This window comes from Peromyscus californicus, unplaced genomic scaffold (assembly GCF_007827085.1).
Source record: "Peromyscus californicus insignis strain IS unplaced genomic scaffold, ASM782708v3 Scaffold_15__1_contigs__length_86483966, whole genome shotgun sequence".
NCBI lineage: Eukaryota > Metazoa > Chordata > Mammalia > Rodentia > Cricetidae > Peromyscus > Peromyscus californicus.
In genome coordinates, this window is record NW_026294447.1 from 34,788,718 (window position 1) to 34,813,424 (window position 24,707).

Below are 24,707 nucleotides of genomic sequence, written 5' to 3' on the forward strand. Positions count from 1 at the left end.
AAGCCTGTCTGCACTTTATTTGATACTTTGCCCATCAACGGGCATCTACAGCATTTGCTGTCTTCTTAGTCTTGATTTATATTGACAATTCCCTCCAAATGTCATGTGCTTCATAGAGGCTTAAGCTGCTTTGGAGAAGTGCTTCAATCATGAAAGCTCTGAACCTGTCAATGAATTAATCCATTGATGGGATCATACTTTGATGAGCTGTGAGAAAGAGATGTAAACATAGGAGATAGAAATAGCTGACAGGAGTAAGTCCCTGCAGTCATGTCCTTAAAGGTTTTGCTTTATCTCTAGTTCTGTCGTTTTGCTCTCTTGTCTTCCATCCAACATAAGGTAAGGTGATATGGCTCCATAAATGCTCCCTGCCCTGATGCTAACCAGAGACCCAAAGGCAGTAGAGGCAAGTGACCATAGGTCCTCTGAAATTCTCAGCCAGCATAAAACTTTTCCACCTTTAAGGTTTTTTTCCCCCCTCATTTTCTCAGAGTTGATTAACATACTCCTTTTATAAGAACAATCTAGCGAGTACTACCAATGGAGTTATCTGAGGATTATTGCATGGGAACTAACAATTATCTAAGGACCTCCCGGTATGCCCCATTCTAAAAGGTTCCACTAACTCCCCAAAGTGCCAAATCTGTGACTGATCCTTTAATGACAAAGAGCCTTTTGAGATTAAAAATTCTACTCAAGGTCATAGCCCTAAGTTATTATTTTCCTTCTTTTCTTAAATAACCCAGATGAACTAATGGACTCAGCATAGTCCGCTTTGCCCGATTTGGTAGGAAAGTATTTACAAGAAGAGCTGGAGTGGAAGAAATATTGTGAACATTAGTTTAAGCAAGCAAGGGAGACGTGTCAATGGAAAGACAATGGTGGTATCATTAAATGTGGGAGGATAGGGTCAAATAATGTTCTAAGATAGAGGCAGGGAGAGATTTTGTAGGTCACAATCAAGAGTACTAACTCACCTTTAATTTCCTAATCTTTTATTTTTTCATGAGTCTAAATAATAGAATGTTCCTGACTCATTTTACTTAAGACTATAATCTAGAAAATTCCATGAAAAGTGCTTTATCTACTTATCAAAAGAAGTAGAAGACACTTCACTGTTCAGGTCTTAGATTGAATGCGTGGTTAAAAGTGGAAGAAGGTCAGAGAACAGATTTAATTACAGATATAACAATGGGAAGTACTGAGATGTAAGCTTTTCCAAAACTCAAGATGGTAAAAAGACATATCTATCTCACCCCAGTCCTGTGGAAGATCTTTTTATTCTATATAGGGCCCATCAGACCTTAAAAATAATTGTTCTGCACTGCGCTTGATTCATTTGATAATTTAAAACTGTTTTTTAGTGAGGCCTGATGATAGACTCTGTTCAAAAACAATTCTTAGAAGGAATCTTACTTTCATGATAGTAATACTCAAAGAATTGAGGTAGCACACTGAGGCTTATGTGCTCTTATGGAATCTATATTACATGTTTCCACTACATAGATGTGAATGTTTCATAAAATGACTTCATCTCAAACAGTGTTTATTTGGATGCTGCTGGGAGAGGGAGAGGAGAGAGAGAGAGAGAGAGAGAGAGAGAGAGAGAGAGAGAGAGAGAGAGAGAGAGAGAGAAAAGAAGAAGAAGAAGAAGAGGAGGAGGAGGAGGAGGAGGAGGAGGAGGAGAGGGGGGGAGAGAGAGAGAGAGAGAGAGAGAGAGAGAGAGAGAGAGAGAGAGAGATTATTTGAAATAATGGGATGTTCAAGATTGTTGCATATTAATGGATTCTTTAAAGCTTCTCATCAGAGGACACATTTTTCTTTCAATTTTATTGTCATGTATGAATTGTACAAATTATTACATATGGTACATACTTATAACACTTTGGTCGTAGTTACACCTCCGTTTACCCCTTTGTATCTCTTCTTTCTTCTTCCCCGTCTTTCCTTCCACATCCCTCACAGACTGAACAGTTCTCCATGCCCACAGATGTATAGATTATCTAAGAAAAGGATCTCTTGAGACCACTCATGCTGCATGAGGACCAAGGAAATGTTCTTTGTAAAGATGGCCTCTATTAGGAAGGTATGAGAAAGGGATGCTAGAGAGGGGAGTGGAGAATTAACAAATGAAAAGAATAAAAGTTAACCATACTTCACCTTCTTTCCTCACTGCAAGTTTCCAGCCCCAAATGTACCTAAACTGGGTCAAAGGAAACACACCTAGAGTTTATGCTTTTTTGGATCATATGTACATACGTGATTTGAATGCACTGTAGCACATTTAAAAATCCCACAATACACTGAAATACGCCGAGAATTTCTTGACTATGTTATTATCCATGCTCATTCAATAGTGACTTAATCATGACAGAAGAAGTGTGGATATTTCTAAACCTAGTGAATCACAACAGAAAACTTCAGATGGAAATAACACATTATCTAGCAGCAGTATGGAATGCATTGAGCTCAGCCACCCAGGATGAGATTAGGAATCAACATAATTTTCTTTTCACACTTATCAGGCAACTGCTTCTTGCTTGGCTTAGGAAAATGTGCCTCAATCACTGTAAAAATTTTAAAGTTCATATGAGAAGCATTTCTGCCTTAGTCATAAATCTCCTATTCAGATTGTAAACCATGGAATTCATATTCAGCTTGAGATTGCTGTATTTATGGACTGAGATATTGCATACAGAAAACAATATATATAAATCACACATATATTTTGCTTTAAAAAGTTTTTATTTTTAAGGAAAGGTCTTGTTCCTGATTTTAGTTGAAATGGTAGAGTAATGGTGGTACAAATGTTATGGGAGGAGCTAATCATTTATTTATTGGATTTAAGGTCCACTTCATGAGCTGGAACATATACCTGACACTGATACTGCTAAAGAGAACAAGAACCTGAGACTAGATAGATTATGAGCATAGGGGAAAACCTAATTTTATTATTCTGCTAAAGGAATATAGCAATTAAATGTCTCCTTAGGACATATTGTTTTACCTATTGAAGTTTCTTCCTGTAGTAAGTGGAAATTAACACAGACTCACAACTGGACAATGTGCGGAGAGTGAAAGATGTTGGAACACTCAATTTTATGTAGGGTGTCTTCATCAAACCCCTGTGCTCAGGCTCAGGGATCTATGTAGAAAAGGAGGCAGAAGGTTTTTAGAGCCAAGGAAACAATGTCTTCTAGACACAGCAGGGCTATTGTACACATGAACTCTCAAGAGTCTGTGGCAGCATACATAGGGACTGCACAAGATTAAGCTGAATGAGTCCAAACACTGAGAAGGGGAAGTGGACATGGAGTTCCATGCTTAACCAAGAAAATATTTTGCAATTGATATCCACCAGCAAAAGGAAAATCAATTTCACCAATGGAGTGTCACTGGATATTTCAACCACACTCAAGGGCAGTCCCATGACAAGAAGTAGTTGGCCAACACAAAGTGACCTATCTATCTATCTATCTATCTATCTATCTATCTATCTATCTATCTATCTATCTATTTTGGTGTTGTAGGCATTTGTTTCATTTTTATTTGTTTGGCATTTTAATTTTCTCTTACTGGTTTTTGATGTTTTGATTTTCTTTTTTGTGATGGGGGCATTAAGTTGGGTCAGTAGGAATATGGGGAGAAAGTGGAGGAGTTGGGGAAGGGGACATATATGATCAAAATATCTTGTATGAAAAACTTTTAGATAAAAAAAAGGAAAAGATCAAAGAAAGAGTTCAGACATGTTTCCGAAGTTTCATTCCTCTTTGAACACTATTCTCTTCTTCTGTATGTAGACACTCACAGGCAGAAATGCTAACTTTTAAGAACAATATATCCTTGATCTACCTATGGATTCCCATGTAGGTAGAATTAAGTCCAACATTCTGCATTTTGCCTCATCTGTGATAGAGGGAGACTGAGACCCTATAGAGGTCTACACATTTAGAAGACCAGAGAATAACTGAAAAGAAATAAAATCTTGTTCTTTACACTTGTTTTCTTGCCCTTGGACAGAAGACAGATACCTGGAATTATTGTAGTATTCTCCCCAGATTAACCTAGCATCCATTAGGCTATTATTATATTCAATAAGATTACACAAAATCTCAGTTTGCTGATTATTTGAATGTCACTATTGAGAAGTCCCACTGGTAAGATAATATGATTATGCAAATATACATTTTAGAAAAATTAAAGGAAGAAAAAGAAATTGTAAATCAGATAAATAATTTTAAGGCTTTACTTCATTCATATTACTTGTGTAAGAGTTGGAAAGTTTCCTTTGGAATGATGAAAACTGGAGGCAGAAAGCATTGCTGTGCATTTACCCTTTCTGGAGGATGCCTGAAAAACACAGACATTTTGGCTGCCCTTGGATCCAGTGTTATAAATTACTCTACTCTGTAAACTAGATTGAACTTGTCACTTTTTCTCAAGTGAACTTGTTTCTCTAATAAAACAATATAAGGTATTCACTATTGGATCTGTGACACTTTGGGCAATGTGTTGTTGCAACGCTTTCTACAGCAAGGTTTGACAGACTATTTCACATCTCCTTGATAATACAAGCATTTTAAAAGCAAACACAAACAAACAAACCAACAGAAAACAAATACTGTCTACTGTACACTTTTTCCCCATTTCTTTCATTTTTAAACAGTTGGTGTATGATGGATGATAGACTCTGGTTGTTCAACATAACAAACCCTAAAAAGAATCCCATTTTGACATTACTAATAATCAACTCAGGATTATTGGGTCTAACCCTTTTAATCCCATGAAGAAGCATTATGATAGTTTTATTGGTTCTACTTCATTTTATCATGATGCATAAAGTGATGGTTTAACACATCTCACTGTTACTGACTATGCTATGGCCAACAATTCTGCAGCTGAGGGCATGAGCTATAGTGTTTGTGTTTACACTATAATAATTTACATTCTTTTTTAAAGGTATAATTTGTTGAGGAGTATATTTCTAATAATTTGTGCATTGACACATTGAGCTGGGATCACTGAAATCATTAAAATAATCCACAAAACGACCACACGTTAATGTCAATGGACCCAATTGTATTTCACTCAAATAATAATCTGCATTGTGCAGAGAGTCTTCTTGGTACTGTGGATGTCCCTATTAACTTGAAAGGCATCATTGTCTATTTCCACCCCTACCCAGTACCATGTTAGGTTATTATGACACAAAGAACATAAGTTCTCTTTGATGTCCTTCTTAACTCCTTTATCTCCTCCAACAGTAGGGTTACATACATCATCCACATATTATCCGGTAGCCATCACACCAGTCTCCATGTTCCTACTAGTTTAGGGACTCAAGTCCCTCAAACAAACTTTTGTTTTCTTTTTATGACTTTTCCAAGTCTGTTTCATTGAGGTCTCCCCAAACCTTACTCAACTAAATATGAATGTTTTTATAAATTTCTTAATAACCTCAGTAAAAAAGAAGTTGAGAATAGTTTTTAAATTTTTATATCTACCTTTTATGCTTTCCAAACCACATTCTGCAATTATCACTATATTTTATACTCAGTGTATGTAAGTAGAAACTTTTAAGTATGAGAACACATCTAAATCTCTATACATCAAAATGTAAAGCCTTCTTATAAATGGAGTTCTATAAATATTGACAAATCATAAAGCTGATAAATTTATTACATGTCTAAACTGACATATGCTCTGTGTATATTTTATGTTTTATGCAACACTTTATTATGTTTTACTGATAATCTATTATAAGTAGATGTCAACACTTCATTGTAAGTACGTTATAAATTTCTTTCATGTAAATTAAATATCATTAGGATTTAAGATTTTCAGACTCTAGTTCTGATTACATATTATCTGATTTTTTATAAACAATTTCTCAATATTTTACATATAAAGTCAACATGTGAGAAAATATTTTTAAATTAAACATGACAGTATTTATTTCCTCTGCAGATGAACTTACCTCTCACAATGATGTTAGTGGACTTTTTTGCAGGGTTTCCCACATTATTATTGGCAATGCAGCTGTAAGTCCCAGCATCATCTGAGGTGATGGCAGGTATGGTCAACGTCCCTCCATTCAAAACAATCTTTTCAGGCAGAGTCCCAAAGGATCTGACCCAGGTTAGAGAGGGTGTGGGCTCTCCTCCCGTTGTAACGCACACTAACGTTATGGCCTCTCCAGGATTTACAACTATAGGATCATCCACCAAAAGCTTAATTGATGGGGATGCTGAAAGACAGAAGACATACATTCAGTGAGATATGCTGTTACTGGGAACTAACAGCAGGTTTTATACTCATCCATTTGAGCAATTAAAATTAAATGTTGTTCTTTTTAATTATTCTTTTCTTTTTGGTTTTTTCAAGACAGGGTTTCTCTGTGTAGTTTTGATGCCTGTCCTGGATCTCGCTCTGTAGACCAGGCTGGCCTCGAACTCACAGAGATCTGCCTGCCTCTGCCTCCCAAGTGCTGGGATTAAAGGCATGCACCACCACCGCCTGGCAAATGTTCTTTTTATCAAAAACAGAGTGCACTGCTCAAACTTTAGCCAGATGTAATACTTCTGTACTTCACGTAAGCAGTATAAATGTATAGAGTATTATTAAATGTTTTAAATAGTTGATTTAAATTAATTAAATAAATGAAGGTGTATTTTGAGGCTAGTTCCTCAGAATTGAAACATTCCCCATGGGATATCTCCAAACTTAGGAAATTAACCAAACCCATGAGGTTCAGAAAACTAATGGAATTGACAAGAATCTTGAAGCTTCTCCAGAGACTTCACAAGGTCCTTTCCCAACCTCGTATGGCCTGGAATCTGTGTACAACGTTACATCAATTCAGCCTTTATTAGTGGTCACCCACACCAGGTGTTGCTTACAGTAGTGCAGCTGTTTTTACATCACCTGGGCCTCTGTAAGTTTCCCCAGAAAATGCATGGCTTCTTAGCTAGTCTTGAATAATTTCTTTGGGCTGTTGTCAGTGCTCTACCTGAGGTGAGCACCCACTTGTTCATGGCACCCTAGGAAAAGTCACACAAGAATATGCAAATATTCACCTCCCTGAATTATTGTCCTGACACTAGAATAACAAAAGTGACTGAAGTTGTCAAGCATAGCATCTATTTCTCTCAAGTGTGAAGCTACTTTTTCTCTCATTTATAGTTACTCAGTCCTTGTGTTTTCATGGTGTGGATGGCCGATCCTTTCCCTTTTGGATTAATCAAGGATGAAATGATCAGTTTTTCAAACTGAATTCATGCCAGTAAGAGAGAGCATAAATCATCACAGTCTTATCACCCAGCAAGCTCTGGCTGTTCTTCTTCAGGTACAGGCTCATAGCATGTGTGCATATGTATTGAAAGTATGTGACTAAGGAGATACCCTTAGTCAGAAAGGTTTAGGTTCTGAGTTCTCACAAACACAGCTTTAAAATTCAGAAAGAAACATTTACAAATGGCCCAGCAAAAATACTGAGCCTACCACTTCTTTTATGGTTTAATGGTAAAATTCCCACAGTGAAAAGTAAGTCTTTTAAAATCCTCAAGTTAAAAAGTACAAAAATACACATTCGTGCAATTAAAAATAATCACCTTTTCACCAAACACTCAAAATAGAAGCTATTTAGAGAACATAAAATATTACATTCATACAAGGCATATCCTACGTATAGTACAGTGTAAGTATACACAACACTTTCATAAAGAGAAGTAGGGAATAGGTATTTTATTGATGTTCAAGTTCATATGTTCAGTAATATTTTACAATAAAGTGAAAGCTGTATTATATGTAATATATGTATATACACTTATATACAAAGAAAAATAACATTGTTCAATGTTATTATGTTAATTTAAAAATTATTAAGCTCAGCTTAGAGATGCAGTTTAGAATTAAAATTCATTCATGTGTGTTTTAATAAAATCCATCTTGTTTTAAAAAAGAAAGAAAGGGAAGAATAGGGCAATAACTCCATGTTAAGGATTCATGAGAGAGACAGGGAGTCTCTATGGTATTTTCAAACATCCTTGTTGCCTCCTGGTTCTTCTAACATCATTAAAATAGCATGGGGATTTTCAAAATGTCACAACATCAGCTCCTCTGATGTGCTGACATTAAAGTATAAAGATTTATTATTAAAAAGATGTTGGGAAATACACATGGAAAGGTGATACGACTAAGTCACCACAGTTGGGGAGAAAACAAAGTGTATCAAAGAATTATTAAATATTAAGCTAAAGAATGGATGATGTCACTAATTAAATCTTCTAAAATATGAATTGTACTCAATTATTAATATATTACTATCAAGAGGACAAAGGAATACTTACTGAGGTAAACAGCATAAACCTAGAATGTTTTAGTTAAAATAAAATTATAGAAATCCTAACATTTGTATCATACTAACAATGTTTAATGTGCTTGATATCACATTTTAATTAAACTAAAAGAAACCAAGTCAAGTTTACTATGGTATATTAGGAATACAGAAACACTGAATTTACATTAAATAGAAGAATATTAAAAGGATTATAGGAGGGATAACAATTCTGAAGCCTTAATAACATTCAAATATATTTGTTATATAAATTTCAAGAAAATTACAGGGTGGAACTTTTGACATATGTGAATTAGCATGTAAGATTTAGTGAACTATCTTGTTATAATTATAAGGCTTTGTTTAAGAATTGCATGTGATTCTTAGAGCACAAATGGAATCATGTTCAAGAGAGAGTAACCATAGCACAGAAAGTCATTTAATATAGGAAAATCATTTTTTAATATCATATTTTAAAGACTTTCAGATGGAATGGCTCATTGGTTAATTAGAGATTATATACAAACATTCTGAGTGAGGTTCTGCCTTTCTTATTTTATTTCAGTTAGATACGACCTGACTATTTAACCCAGGAATTAACTATCTCACTGTGCAACCAAATGGGCATTGAACTCATCAGCTTTATTCTTCTGAGGTCTGGGATTATAGGAACTAACACTATACCTGACTTTAGTTTCAAAAATCACATGTTAATTGTGTGTGTGTGTGTGTGTGTGTGTGTTATTTTGCAGGTCAGTGTATGTGTATATGGACAATGGCACCAATAAAATGCCTAAAGGACAACTCCAGGTAGTTATTTCTCTCCTTTCACCATGTGGGACCTGAGAATTGAACTCAGGTTGTCTGGTCAGTGGCAAGTGCTTTTTCTTGCTGAACCATGCAACTTAACCCTAGATTTTCATTTCTTCATCTTTCAAGTCACTTTTGTGGTTGAGGCCTGCATGGCTTTGGGGATAGATCTAACTGGGGCAATGGGGAATGAAGAAACAATAGACAAACACACAGAAGAGAAGGATTGAATGAGCTGTACTCTCTGATAGAGATGCATTGATAGCAGCCCGGAACCCCAGTGTGTTTATTATATATGGCGTGAAAGAAGAGAAGGCCAGGCCGTCATCCAGAAGGAGAAAGCTGTGACTGATAGTTTCTGCATGCAATGGTTTTAGCTAAAGGTCAAAAGTTCTTAATCAACACCCATGCTTAGATCAGGGAAAGGCTTTGCCATTCCTCTGATTCAGACCTGGGGAAGGATTTTTCATTCCAATGAGTCTGAAACTGGGGTCCTTGACATGGCTGTGCTCATCAGTTTTGACACATTCAGTCAAAACTTCATTAGCTCTCCACACATTGCATAATATTTCTCAACATACAAATGAAGTATTTCAACCATAATTGAGTCTTACCATTGACTTTTCTGGAGTATGATGTGATAGTTATGTAGAGACCTGACTTTGAACTTAGGCAAGTTCTCTCACTTCTGGGGGCCTCTTTCTTGACATTGTTAAAGTAAAGGACACAATTATTTTTTGATGGGTCATATATATATGTATATATACATATATATATACATATATATATATACATATATATATATGTATATATATATATTCTTATTTTAACACCTACTACTGTAAAACTAAGTTTTACTACTGTAAAACTAAGGAGTGTTTTCTGTTGTCATTCATTCTATTTCCACCTCGTAGGTTTAGCTGTAGCCACATACTATGTGTAGACACATAGTTGGATTCTAAGAAACAAAATGTAATAAACTGTGATTGTTTTGATTACATGTGGCAGGGATATTTTAGGATCATTTTGAGTTTTGGAAGATCCTATACCACAGCACACAAAACATATTAAAAGTCATTCACTTTGAGAAACAAGAATCTCCTATATTACTCTCATTTTTACAATATTATTAGTGTATTAAACTCACTGCATTTCAGTACTCATTTTCATTGAACTGTTCAAATCTCAGAGATAGTTCATGCTTGTCTTGCAGACATGCACTGTTCTTCAGCACTATCCTGTACCTACCCTGCCACCTTGAGGTCATGTATCATGAGGGTTCTCTCCTGTGTTTATGTGAGTATCCAGGAAATGAAGACAGATAAAGCCCACTGAACTAAACCATTAACCTCACTGAGTATTAGGTATAAGTTACCACATATATTGGCTGAGGCAACCACTGGTACACACATCCATAGCTAAGCAATGGAGGCAAAGCCTTGTAATTCTAGCAAGTCAGTGGTGGAAGTAAGAGAACCAGGAGTTCAAGGTCATTTTCAGCTACACAGAGAGTTGGACACTAGCCTGGGATACAAGGGACCTTTTCTCAAATCAAACAAGCAAACAAAATAAACTATGCCCTCTTTTGTAAAACAGGGGACATGTATTTCATTTCTTCCTCTTAACATGTGATATAGATTACTTTGCCTCATTTTAAAGAAATAAATAAACACAAAAGTCTGAAGTAGAACAGAGAAAAACTGAATAGGATGGCATGGAATTATTCTTTGAGATATTAACAGAAGTGGAAGGTGGAAGTTATCATAAAGGAAAGAAACCAGACACAGAAAGGCATAAGGTATGTTCTCACTGGTAGAGAAGTGAAGAATTGACTTAATAGAATAAAAAGTCAACCAGTTATCATTAGAGGCTAGAAAGAATGAAGCAGATGGAAGAGAGTTGAATAGTATGTTCCCAAATACAATCAGATAAGGACTGAATTCTAGGATCCTACAGTACAGTGTGGTGACAGCACTTACAATGTATACATCACACTTTGTTATACACTTTTAGATGACCCAGATAGAGAAATCTGAAGCATCCCAGAACAAAAATACAATAAATATTTAAGAAGAGAGAAATAATAATCACTTTGATTTAATCATCACAAGCTGTAAAATGTGTAGAATTAAGTCTACACCAAATAAATATGTATTATAACTATACTTCAAACAAAGAAACATCAATGTGAAACACATAAACAAAGGAAATCCTTCAAATAAAGCTAAACATTTATATTAGCAAATAATGCATAGCCTTGTCTGAGAAAAAAAACGTTTGTGTGTCTAAGGGCACAATGACCCTTGGCACATTAAAGACAGAGGGAAATGACCTCTACAACAGACTGCCCACCTTAAGGATCAGGAACGTGCTATTTCTTACAACATAAAGGCTCATTTTGTTCCCTTAGATTTTTCTATCCACACTTTCTTGTTATCCTTGGTGATCTTAGAGCAAAACTTTCTATTCCTTATAACATGGCTTAAATGACTTTATAATATCTTGCTCCTGCTAAACACTCTGGATCCTTAGAGCTTCTCAGGTATTCACTGGGTTCCCCAGCCTCCTATGCTGACACTTAACATTGCAGACTCTGAGTTGTTTTAAAGCCCAAGCTTCACTATCTGCAGCAAACAAATTTAAGCCATGCATTATAAATTGACAAAAGAGTGCTCTAATGCACATGAAAATAATTGCAGCTTCACCATCATGTATGGATAGTCTTTCTGTACTTAGTGTTTATATGTGACTATGGTGCCAGTCAAGATGACAGGCTGAAAATGTGTCAACACTTACTGATGGAAATTAGTTATCACAGTTACGGAGACTTGAATCCTCTTTCAGGATGAGGATAACAGTATTGTAGCATGCATTATGTGCTCCTTGACAGATAGTATGGATGATATACAGATAGATGATAGATAGATGATGTATAAATAAATATGTATAGATAGATGCATAGATAGATAGATAATAGAGATAGATGCATAGATGGATGTATAGATAGATGCATAGATAGATAGATAGAAAGATGGATAGATAGATGATAAATGTATGTTAAATGTTACAGAGATTAATGAATAATATAGAGAACCATAGATGAATAATAGGTGATAGGTAGATAGATGATAGATAGATGGTATATGATAAATAGTTCATCACAAAGAGCTTATCGATTAGAAGAATAAGAGACACAGACCAAGAGAAATGAGGAATGATAATAACTGCAGAAGGAAAGCCAGGAAGGGAAGAAAAAGAGGATAAGAAACGAGGAACAGTATGAGAAAGATAAAGAGGAAGAGAAAGGGGAAAAGATAATACGGTTTATATGATATGTCTCTCACAGAGTTATGTGGTGGTGTAGAGTTGAAGAAGAAGGTGACTTGAAAGTCGTAACTGGGATGGGCCTTTCTTGAGGTTTATCTGGTCCTTATCTTGTCATAGATAATTCCCACCCTCTCCCTCCCCTTTCTCTTCCCGTTTGTCTTGATATGAGATGCTTTGCTCTGCTAGGCCCTTATTACCATGAAGGACTGAAATCTTGGAAACTGTGAGTTAAGATAAATCATCCCCCCCCCCCCCCCCCCCCGCTTTGGGTGTTGATTTCAGGAGTTAAAATGACAAAAGTCTGACAAAAAAAATATCTGACAGACAGATAATAGCTGATAGACATGTAGATGGATGGATAGCAGAGTTCAATCCTTGGCGAGTGGGAGGAGTTAAGAACTTTAAGAAAGAAAGAGGAGTAAAGAGAGAAAAGGTAAAGGGAGGGGATGAGAAGAGAGATGAGGCCACAAAAGCTATAGTACAATTTTCCAAAATTCTAGACTGTTCTGTTTGACACAGGGTCTTATAAACCTTAAGCCTGTTTTCTTTTTTTTTTTTTTTTAATTTATTTTGCAATACAATTCAGTTCTACATATCGGTCACGGATTCCCTTGTTCTCCCCCCTCCCGTCCCCCTCACCTTCCCCCCAACGCCCCCCCCCCATTCCCATCTCCTCCAGGGCAAAGCCTTCCCCACAGACTGAGGTCAACCTGGTAGACTCAGTCCAGGTAGGTCTAGTCCCCTCCTCCCAGGCCGAGCCAAACAATCCTGCATAGGCCCCAGGTTTCAAACAGCCAACTCATGCAATGAGCACAAGATCTGGTCCCACTGCCTGGATGCCTCCCAAACAGATCAAGCCAATCAACTGTCTCACCCATTCGGAGGGCCTGATCCAGTGAAGGAATTGCTCATCATCCCTAATCATCAGGGAAATGCAAATCAAAACAACTCTGAGATACCACCTTACGCCTGTCAGAATGGCTAAGATCAAAAACACTGAAGACACCTTATGCTGGAGAGGATGTGGAGCTAGGGGAACTCTCCTCCACTGCTGGTGGGAATGCAAGCTTGTACAACCACTTTGGAAATCAATATGGCGCTTTCTTAGAAAATTGGGAATCCATCTCCCCCAAGATCCAGCTATACCACTCTTGGGCATATACCCAAGAAATGCTCAACCACACCATAAGAGCACTTGTTCAGCTATGTTCATATCAGCATTGTTTGTAATAGCCAGAACATGGAAACAACCCAGATGCCCTTCAACTGAAGAATGGATAAACAAAATGTGGTACATATACACAATGGAATACTACTCAGCAGAAAAAAACAATGGCATCATGAGGTTTGCAGACAAATGGATGGATCTAGAAAAAATCATCCTGAGTGAGGTAACCCAGACTCAGAAAGACAAACATGGTATGTACTCACTCATAGCAGGATACTAGACATGAAACAAGGATGAATTGTCTGCTACTCACATCACCAGGGAGGCTACCCGGAAAACAGGACCCCAAGAAAGACACAGGGATCGCCCAATGACAGAGAAATGGAATGAGATCTACATGAACAGCCTGGACATGAGTGGGGGTAATGAAAGGCGAGGGTCAAGGGAAAGAGAGCTTGGGGGAGCGGGAGATCCCAGCTGGATCAACAACAGAGAGGGAGAACAAGGAATAGGAGACCATGGTAAATGAAGACCACATGAGAACAGGAAGAAGCAAAGTGCTAGAGAGGCCCACAGAAATCCACAAAGATACCCACACAACAGACTGCCGGCAATGGTCGAGAGACAGCCCGAACTGACCTACTCTGGTGATGGGATGGCCAAACACCCTAATTGTTGTGCTAGAAACCTCATCCAACTACTGAGGGATCTGGATGCAGAGATCCATGACTAGGCCCTGGGTGGATCTCTGGGAGTCCAATTAGCGAGAATGAGGAGGGTTTATATGAGCGAGAATTGTTGAGACCAAGGTTGGATAAAGCACAGGGACAAATAGCCAAATGAATGGAAACACATGAACTATGAACCAATGGCTGAGGGGTCCCCACTGGATCAGGCCCTTAAGCCTGTTTTCTGATTCAGTAACTTGTTATGTTGCTCAGGGCTGTCTCTAAACTCTTGACTTTCCTGCTTCCACCTCCCAAGTACTAGGGTTACAGATGTCCACCACCATGGCCAACCAACATTTTAATCAAACTTCAGTATAACATATCTGAGGATAGAAATTCTTCCCATATTCTTTTCAACAATTTTTTCTTACTAAAGAGAAGTATTTCTTTCCCCTGCAATGATTAGGTGTTACTTAAGAGGTCCATGGAAGCATGAATGGCCTGTTGACTGTCATATGCAAATCTTCTAGCACTGGATATTGCACAGCAAATGAGACTTTGCGTCCTTTCTCACGTTTGACAGTACTGAGTGTGGCTGACTTGAAGTCAAGGACGCAGTATCCTCATGGCCCTGGGAAAGACCTCAAAGTTCTAAAATGACAAGAGTGAAAGAGAGAGACCAGGTAGAACTGCAATCTCCTAGAAAGTAGGAAGGAAAACACTCCTAGGTAGATACATCTATCACAATTTTCAGATTGGGCTGAAAGTGTGGCTTAGTGGGAAAGTGCTTGCCTAGCATTTTTGAGGACTTGAGTTCAATCCCCAATCATATATATAAATATCTTTAGAATACTCTTGCACTATAAGTTATGGTAAGTTGGCTGAGATAAATTGCTAAAATCATGGTACTATACATAGTTGAATAAAATAATTGAATTGTCAATAATAAAAAAATATTTATTAACTCTGGGATTATAATGGGATTTATGTCCATTCCAAATTTTAGCAACTCTGGCACTAGTAAAATTGTCTGCCGAGATTAAACAAAGATTTTGAACAAAATCTCAACAACTTAGTTTTAGTTAAATTAAAGTAGATTGAGTGAGGAAGAGAAAAATACCTTCTTGGGTGTATTGTTTGTATTGCACCTATCAGTGGAGGAAAGCATGAAGGTAAACATTCTTTTAAAATCTGAAACTAGCACACAGTGCTGCTCACATCTATATTCATAGACTTTGGACTTCCATGAACCTGGGGTATTTAATTATAAAAATAGAGCCTAGTTTGCAACCTGGACTACGATTTAAAGGCCACAAGCTGTTACTTATTACATACACCTATCAAATGTTTCAAGAGCAAAGTGTGTTTCCTTGGACAGAAGTAATTCAAGAATTAGAAAGTGAATTGATTCATAAGAAAACTGACAAGGAAGAATTAGTTGATAGAAATGTTCTCCCTGTTAGTATCTGCCTAACTTGAATCCTTTGAAATGGGTCCTGACAGAGAGAATTGCAGGGAATGTTGATAAAAGCGAGGAGACTAGAATTGGAGAAATATCAGAAAAGATGCTGTGATAACCAGGCTTTGGAGTGGGAAACCTGGCTATTGCCTGCATAACCAAAAGAGTTTGTTCCTTAGAATTCTCTTGATGATCAGGAATATTGGAAGGTTTTGTCAGCATCTATGACTCATTGGACCTTAATTTCCCAGGCTCATGATATCCCAGCATCCAGAGAAATTTTTTCTACAGGAGGACAGGTACTTCAGTTTCATTTTTGTTGCTGTGATAAACACTCTGACCCCAAAAAATATTCAAGCAAGAGTCAGATTATTAGTCTTACGATTTCAGGTTCTGGTGCATTATTGTGGAGAAGTCAAGGCAGGATCATAGAGCATAGCATCCATGGTCAAAAGTAAAGAGAGAATATGTGCATGGATCCTTGCTTTCTTCTTCTCAGATACCCCTTGCCTCTTTTATATTGTTTAGGACCTCCTGCCTAGGGAATGTTGCCACTCAGAATAGGCTGATCTACCATTTAGCAATCAAGGTAATTTCCACAGACATTCATCTGGGTAATCTGAATTAAATGACTCCTCCTTGGCACTCCTTTTCCAAGTAATTCTAGGTTGTGTCAAGTTGACAGTAAAAACTAACCAGCACGTTAATGAATAAGACATCTGGGTGTTTTGCTTTTAGAGGTTTTAGGTCCCTAAGTTTATCACCATTCAGAAACTATTAAATGAAAAACTCCATAAATAAATAGTTCATTATTTTGAAATTATATATAATTTTAATTAACAAAATTTATAGCATCCTATTCTATCCTGTTCATCACTAATTACCTTATTGTCTAGTGTATCTACATTGCATATGATGCTGACCCCTTTGTTGCTTAGGAGTCCTCTGGTTTAGTAGTCCTACTGTCCCAGTATTACTGTATTTGTTCCCAGAAAACCTTTATTTTGCTTGAAAATGGCAACAAAGCAAAAGTCATGATGCTTGCAGTTCAAATTTGACAACAAGAAGCCAGTAAGTACATCCTTTAGGGAAAAAGAAAAAAAAATCAAATAAAGAAAGGGGAAGCAATGTAGCTAATACAACAGTGAAAATACATTCCTCTTCAAACATTGTGAGGAGGAAGAGAGAAACATTTACTAGTCACATCTCACACTGTAAACTCTCTTTCAAAGTTCATGTTAAGTACACAGTAAAGATGGATAAGGCATAAGTAGATGGGCAATATGAACAAAGGAATGTGTTTGGAATTACAGCAACTTTGAAATCCAGAAAGTAGTGTTGCTATGTGGAAACACTGAAGGATTTATGAACAAAACCAAAATTATCTTCCCTGTCCTCAGAAAGAGTGGATGGCAGCCTTATTGTTTATGGAATGGTTTCACCAATGCTTCTTCCCAGAAGGAAAGAAAAACATAGAAGAGGAAGGAACAGAGTAAATTCCTGTGCATGATAAACAGTGGTTCTGGGCACTCTGAGTCTCTTTACTGAAAGCGAAAATGTTGATATTATATCTTATGATTAATGAAAACACATTGCTTCTTAACCAAGTGTACTCAGTTTGTAGATGCCACATACATCTCCTCCTGCTATTGGATGTCATTTGTTCAACAGTTTATGTAGACTTTAATCTGGAATGCTGGAAATCATTCCCTACAGCTAAGACACCAAAGCTACAATGGGTGAATTAAACCCAGGCACTGTAAATTCACACTGTAACTCTGATGTGATGTTTTCAATGATGTTCAAAACTTCTGGGAGACTGATAGAAAGGTTAGGAAAGCCATTCAGATAGAGACAAGTGAAAAAGGGCATAGTGATATACTTGATGGTCAAGTGCAAGGACATACTACTGTAGGATATTGAGAAATGTTAATGAAGGAGTAATTGGATACATGTTGCCTCTTCTGAACAAGTGGGAGATGAAAAAGAAGAAACAACAGATATGGGCATACATCCAGGAACTAGTCTGTAAAAAGTTACTTGGGGCATATGTAAGTAAAATATCAAGATTCTTATGAACTTGTTAAGGACAGGGGCCAGCTGTGTCTCACTGATTGTGTTTCAGGGTCTAGCACAGGTCCAAAAATGAGAGCTTTAATGTCCTAAGATAAAGATATATTTGAATCTCAGTCAATCCAATGTTAAGCTTAATTCTTTCCAAGTAAACAAAACTTAAAAGACACTCAGGATTTGTATGTGATAGTGAGACATACTATGCTAGAGAAAAGGTGGACACAAACGCATGTGTTATACATAGAAAGAAATGTTACTTGAATTTAAGTCTTCAAGCACTTCCCATGTGTTTTCTAGTATGGGAGCATGTAACAAGCTTAACATTGGAAACATATGTCCCATTTTATTAAAGTGGGAAAAGAATAAAAATGCTTCCTTCTTGGAGAGAGAGAGAGAGAGAGAGAGAGAGAGAGAGAGAGAGAGAGAGAGAGAGAGAGAGAGAGAGAAATCTGGATGGATATGATCATACTTAAGTATACACACAGAAAATCATTACACAGGAAATCATTAAGTTGTGTTTTAAAAAACAGTCAAAATAAAAAAAAAAAAGTCTGCCCACAGAAAGTACGTCAATCCTCAGGAGAATTTAAGAACAGAAGGCAGCAGACTTGCTGTCTGTGGGTCACTGTTTCCGTGTACATTCAAAATCAATTACTAGCTCCAGGAAGATTCTGTAGAAAGGATAAATAACGAACATAGGGGGAGGCTCTGCTATCAATCAAGAAATAGGTGTCAGAAGTGAATGAGAATACAGTATGAAGTAGCAAACCATAATAAATGTAGTCAGTTAACTTCCCCCTTTTGTGTCTAACCTGATGTTTTTAAAGTGGTTGGAAAATATGTAAGATGCTGACATCTGAGGCAAGCTTGTGTGTGGAGAGACATGGCTAGAAACAATGGTTTTCTTGAATCCATTCAATGTAGTAAAATGTCCACAGCCAATTAGTGATGCCAATATTAACACCTAATGCCCTTAGAGGTCTTCATAAATACAGAAGGGCATTATAAAGACAAACTTAAGTATTGCAAGTAGTTTCCTCTGTTGGTTCACAGTTCTTTCATGTCCTTTTCAGCAGATAAGGTCTTGGTAGTCCTGGTCTCATTCAAGTTCAAAAGACAATCAAAAATCTTATGACAGCTATCACTCACTGAGAGAAAGCTGAAGTTAAATATTTCCAGCTAAGACATTGGTGATGCTTCAAAATAATTTGTTGTGCACAGGAGACATTGGGAATACCAGAGTAAGACTATATTGCAAGAGTACATTCATCACAAGCAGAGCAAAAACTCACTGTTTGTGCTGCCTGGAGTTTAAATCCACTGTTGACCCATTTAGTAATTAAGCCATTAGCTTATTGATTATGCTTAAATATCAATGTCCAGTCTTCATCACGATCTGCAGCTTTTACCCAGGTGACTGGTTTGATTCACTCTTTTCAGGAACAAGAAGGATTATAACAGTCTCCCACTAAGATACTCACTGTTATCTTTTTACTGCAGCATCTTTAGGAATAGACATCAAGGTGACAAGAATAAGCCATGTTTGTTATTTATTGATATTTGTATTATAAGCACTCAAAAGAGGATATAACAAAAAATTAAGTGGCTAATGATGTTATCATAAATAAAAGAATTAGAGACCTGAGTCAGGTGTGGAAGCACACACTTGTATTCATAACACTTGTTGAGTCTAAGGCAGGAAAGGGACTACCATTTCAGAGCCAAACTGGGCCAATTGTCTACAAACAAACCAATCAGCAAGCAACATGAGCTATTTACTTAAAAAAAAATACAGGAACTATGAAGACTGTCCAGTTCTCTGATTTTGAAATCACATCTATTATATTCCTAACAGTGAAGACAAAGAATTATTTTAACATAATTTGTTACATTTTGATCAACAAATGAATGTCTTGTCCTCTTTTTTATTTAGCTCTTTGTTCAGTTGTAATACTGAAGATTACTGTTGGTGAATAAAATAATTAAGCTAAGTTGTGTCCCTGAAACCAAATAAGGGGCGCATGGTGATTTTTGGAGAACCAGTATGTAGGTAATTGCAATGAGATGCCAAGAATTCAGTCAATATCCGTCAAGATTGAAAACTCTTCTAAGTGTAAAAAATCAAGAAGAGGATAAAGCAAATGAAGACCATCTGGTATTGATCTTCCAGCTAGCTATTTTGTTTTTTAATTGTGTACAAAATTAAAAAATACTCTCATAGTACTTAAAGTATTTGTCTGATAAAGATGTTTTTAGCTTTTTTTTTTTTTTTTTTTTTTTTTGGATTTTTCGAGACAGGGTTTCTCTGTGTAGCTTTGCGCCTTTCCTGGAACTCACTTGGTAGTCCAGGCTGGCCTCGAACTCATAGAGATCCTCCTGGCTCTGCCTCCCGAGTGCTGGGATTAAAGGCGTGCGCCACCACCGCCCGGCGTTTTTAGCTTTTATTTCCTATTTTGGGACTAATTTATTTCACTGTTATATTTTGAATACTGTATAATTGTATAACTTCAATTCATAAGATGTTGCTTGTGGTTTGTTCATAATTTTCCGGAGTCCTGGGTTTTTCTCTAATCAAGGAGTAAAATTAGAGAGTTTCTAAGGAGGCCTGCCTGGAGCATACTCTGCCATGATAAGGAAAACCGTGGGGCATAAAGCCACATCTTAGGACATAATCATACTTACAGTACACAAATATCTAAATGGGCTCATGATGTTGCAAGTATTAAAAGTCTCACTAGGAGACTAAGCAACCTTGTTAGGGATAGCAACAGGATAAACTGAGTTCAATGAGAAATGAGTACATACATCTTCTTTTGTATTAGTGATTATTAATTTGACAAAGTAAGAGGTTTACTTATAATTCCTCCATCTATGCATCAAGTGCTCTTTGGTCAAGCTTTAATCTTTCTTTGCTATTACTATTCTTCCTGTATACTCTAGATATTAACTCCTTTTTGAATAAGTACTCCACAAAGGTTCCTCTCCATTTTATAGGCTTTTTCTTCACGCTTTTGTTGTCCAGAGACTTTTAAATTTGATGTAGTTCTTTATTTATAAATTATTTTAAGAAAAATGCCAAGTTGATATAGATTCACTAAGTATCAACTGTGTACTAGGATTTGGCCTGGATTTTGAAAAATGTCATAACAAATCAAATCGACATCCTGTCCTCCTGGAGTGTGTCAATAGATAAATCTGATTAGAGTTGTTACAATATCTGAGGCAATGACCAAAAAGCTTTACATATGTAAACTTATTACTTTGTAAAAAGAAAGGAAAAAGTAAACACCAGGGATTGTATCAGACTGAAATATTTCTGCATAGCAAGAGAACAATCACCAGAGAGAAAATGCAATTCACAGAAAGGAAGAAAATATTGCTACTCCATATGCAATTAGGAGTTATTCTCTAAAACATATAAGAATCTCATATTATAAATATATATATCCCAATAAAATATTCAAAAAATGGCTAACACATTTCCAAAGAGGATACACAAAAGGCTAATGGATATTGGCAAAATACTCTAATTGTTATCAATCATTAGAGAATGAAAAATAAAAACAACAATATGACATCACTCATACATGTCAGGATAGCAATTATATTTTAATATGTAATAGTATGGTGATATTTTAGAAAAATAGGGTTTTACATTGAGAATGGTACAAAACAAGTACAGTGAGCATCAGCATATCATTTACAAAAAATGTAACTTTCAGGTTACTTTGCAATGATTTTTAAGATCCTGAATAGTATTCAGAAAGATTAAATCAAGAATCAGAGATAATAGGACTCTTCCATTTACTACAGCATGATAGTCAAAAAACAGAAGAAATCTAAATGATATAGAATGAATGGATACAGTAAATGTAAACTTTGCATATGACACAATAAATTACATCATTCAAAATGAAAAATTCTGTAATATGTGAAAACATGGATGAATTCTGAGAATATTTTGATAAGAAATATAATCAGGTAATAGACACGTATTATATAATTTTCCATATATATAATATCTAACACATTTAATCAAATTCACAGACTCATGGTGTGGAACAGTGGTTGCCGGGCTTGAGCAATAATGAAGTGGGGCATTATTAATCATAGACATAAAATATTAGCCAAGCAAAAAGAATTACCTCTACAGATCTGCAGTGCATGACTGTACTTATATTAATCAATAACATAATATATACACACATACATACATAAAATGTAAGAGCACAAATATCATCTTTATGTTTTGCCCCCCCCCAATTAAATAAAACACATTTACAAGTGGTATTAAAAAAATAAAGCTACCAAAGAGAAGACTGTAATTCCAAGTTTTATATTTAGGTAGAGACACTTTAATGGATTGGATTACAAAGTCACAAAATTGTGCTTTTCACTGGAGAAGGTGGCAGCTTTAAACTATGGACCTTGTAGTCCATATCACTAAAGCCTCATGTTGACTTGAGGACAATACCAACTGCTGCCTAACTCTGCTGTTACAGGTCTAGTTCAAATGAGTCTATCCAAGTCTAACACTTAAGCAGCCCTTATCTTGGGGCTTCAGACAGAATATTTATATATATTGCTCTGTGTTTTTGGACAGTGCTGTTATGTGATAAGGAAGGTACTTCGTTTTCCAATAAGTGAGAGAGCGGTGTCTTCACACAGAGGGAAAATATAAGCTGCACAAAAGGGAATGTTGCTTAAGGAAAAAGTAAAGAGCAATAAAATCATCTCAATACTTTTACCCAATGAAAGATCAAACATTTAATCACTTCTTAATTCACGTCCTCTCTACATGGAAAAGCATGCATACACTATCCTGTCAGTATTTCATTTCCCAAAGTTATTAGTTACAGCACATTTAGTATTAATTTTTGTCAGGTTACATTCCCATTCTTATCAGATTAATTAGCTACTGAAATATCTTTGCAAAGCTGCTGTGGATGATTGATTGATAAATAAAACACTGATTGGCCAGTAGCCAGGTAGAAAGTATAGGCGGGACTAACAGAGAAGAGAATGGTGGGAAATGGAAGGCTGAGGGAGAGAGACACTACCAGCCACTGCCATGAGAAGATGTTAAGATACCAGTAAGCCACGAGCCATGTGGCAACTTACAGATTAATAGAAATGGGTTAATTTAAGATATAAGAACTAGGTAACAAGAAGCCTGCTGTCATATACTTTGTAAGCACTATAAGTCTCTGTGTGTTTACTCAGTTGTGTCTGAGCAAGTTGAGGACTGGTGGGTGAGAGAGATTTCTCCTGACCGTGGGCCAAGCAGGACTGGGAAAAACTCCAGCTACACAAAGCAAATAAATATTAATTGTTTTTAATACAGAAGTTTTTTTCAGATTTTTAATACTCATATATATTGATTTACATATATATGCATATGATATACATTATAATATATATTGATTTACATAGTTACCACACAAATACATTGGAAATCAACTTTGGATTAATATGTATAATATATAATATATATGTATAAATATGTATTATATATAGTATATATGTATTATATATTGAGTGTGAGCTTATGGTACTTTATTAACCTGTATTCATATTTAATGTCTTCTTTTACCCAATCGAAGTAGCATTTTGCTCAGGGTTTCTAAAATAGAAACCTAAGGAGTAATTTCAAGCCAAATGTCACATCTATATGTGTTAAACTTTCTATGCCTAGTTGTCTTGATAATTTTTCTAATCTGATATTAAGTCCCATTAAAAGAGCAATAAGGCAAGGTGACAATGAACAAATTGCCATTGCACTGTGTGTCTATCAGTAATCTATATACTGATGACTTCATTGGCGATTCATGTCACTGAGTCACCAGTCAATAGCATGCCCAAGTAGCACAATACAGCAACTCAAGCAGAGTAACTGAAAAGAATCGGCAGAAAGTGTTGTCATCCAATACACGAACTAAAGTGTATTACTGAGCAATTGGACAAGCCTATTTTCTACAGCAATAGAGCAGCAACAGGAAGAACATGCTTTTATTTTCCCCCAATAAACAAAAGTGTAGCCCTCAAGATTTTGTCCAAACCAGGAATTAAGGGAATAGCTGAAAAAAAAATTGTCATGCTTTGAGAAATAGGTGCCACACTATGAAATAAAAAAGGGTACCCTGACTTACAATCAAAGAAATGATGTGCAGGAGTCTGATGCTCTGCCTGCCCATTATCTCCCAGCCTTCCAATCTATCCCTCTTCTTATATCCTGTGTATACTGGGCATACCATGTCTTCAATATGTGGTCTTCTCAACTTACTTAAAATATTCACAGGAACCAAACGCACACACACACACACACACACACACACACACACACACACACACACACACACACATCAATAAACATGGAGTTTTGGTAGGTACATGTGTGTGTTTACCAGAGATTCCATGACCACATAAAGCCATATTAGTAGCAAATCTTATGAGTTAACACAGGGGAGACAAAGTCTGGAAAACACAAATCTTTAGCATAAAGACAACAAAGGTATATGAATTTGATCATGCCAGAGTATGAAGGAAGAAAATATCTTCATAGCTCACTAGAAGGAAAGCTGTTTGAGTATTGCCTTATTTTTTTTTTAGGAAAATGTACTTTATAAATGTTCTTTGGTGAAATATCAATGCCTATTTTGGCAAAAAAAATAATCTGACAATTTTATATATAATTGTCTGATTAGGATTGCTGACTACAAGACACTCTGAGAACATGTCTGGCTTTCTCTATTACAGATATCTCACACAGTAGAAATAAGGCATTAAGCATACTTCACATAAGTATTAGAGAGTTTGCATTTAATGAACATATAATATTTAACATTTTTCTTATTTTTCAAGTTATGT

General features: G+C 36.2%; 1 protein-coding gene across 1 annotated transcript in view; it reads right to left on the reverse strand.

The window, feature by feature from the left end:
* Mdga2 (MAM domain containing glycosylphosphatidylinositol anchor 2) overlaps positions 1–24,707 on the reverse strand; it is a 794,049-nt gene that overhangs the window by 245,080 nt on the left and 524,262 nt on the right. The window contains 1 exon segment of the mRNA XM_052738256.1: positions 5,978–6,247. Within this exon segment, the coding sequence (XP_052594216.1) occupies positions 5,978–6,247 (270 nt within the window).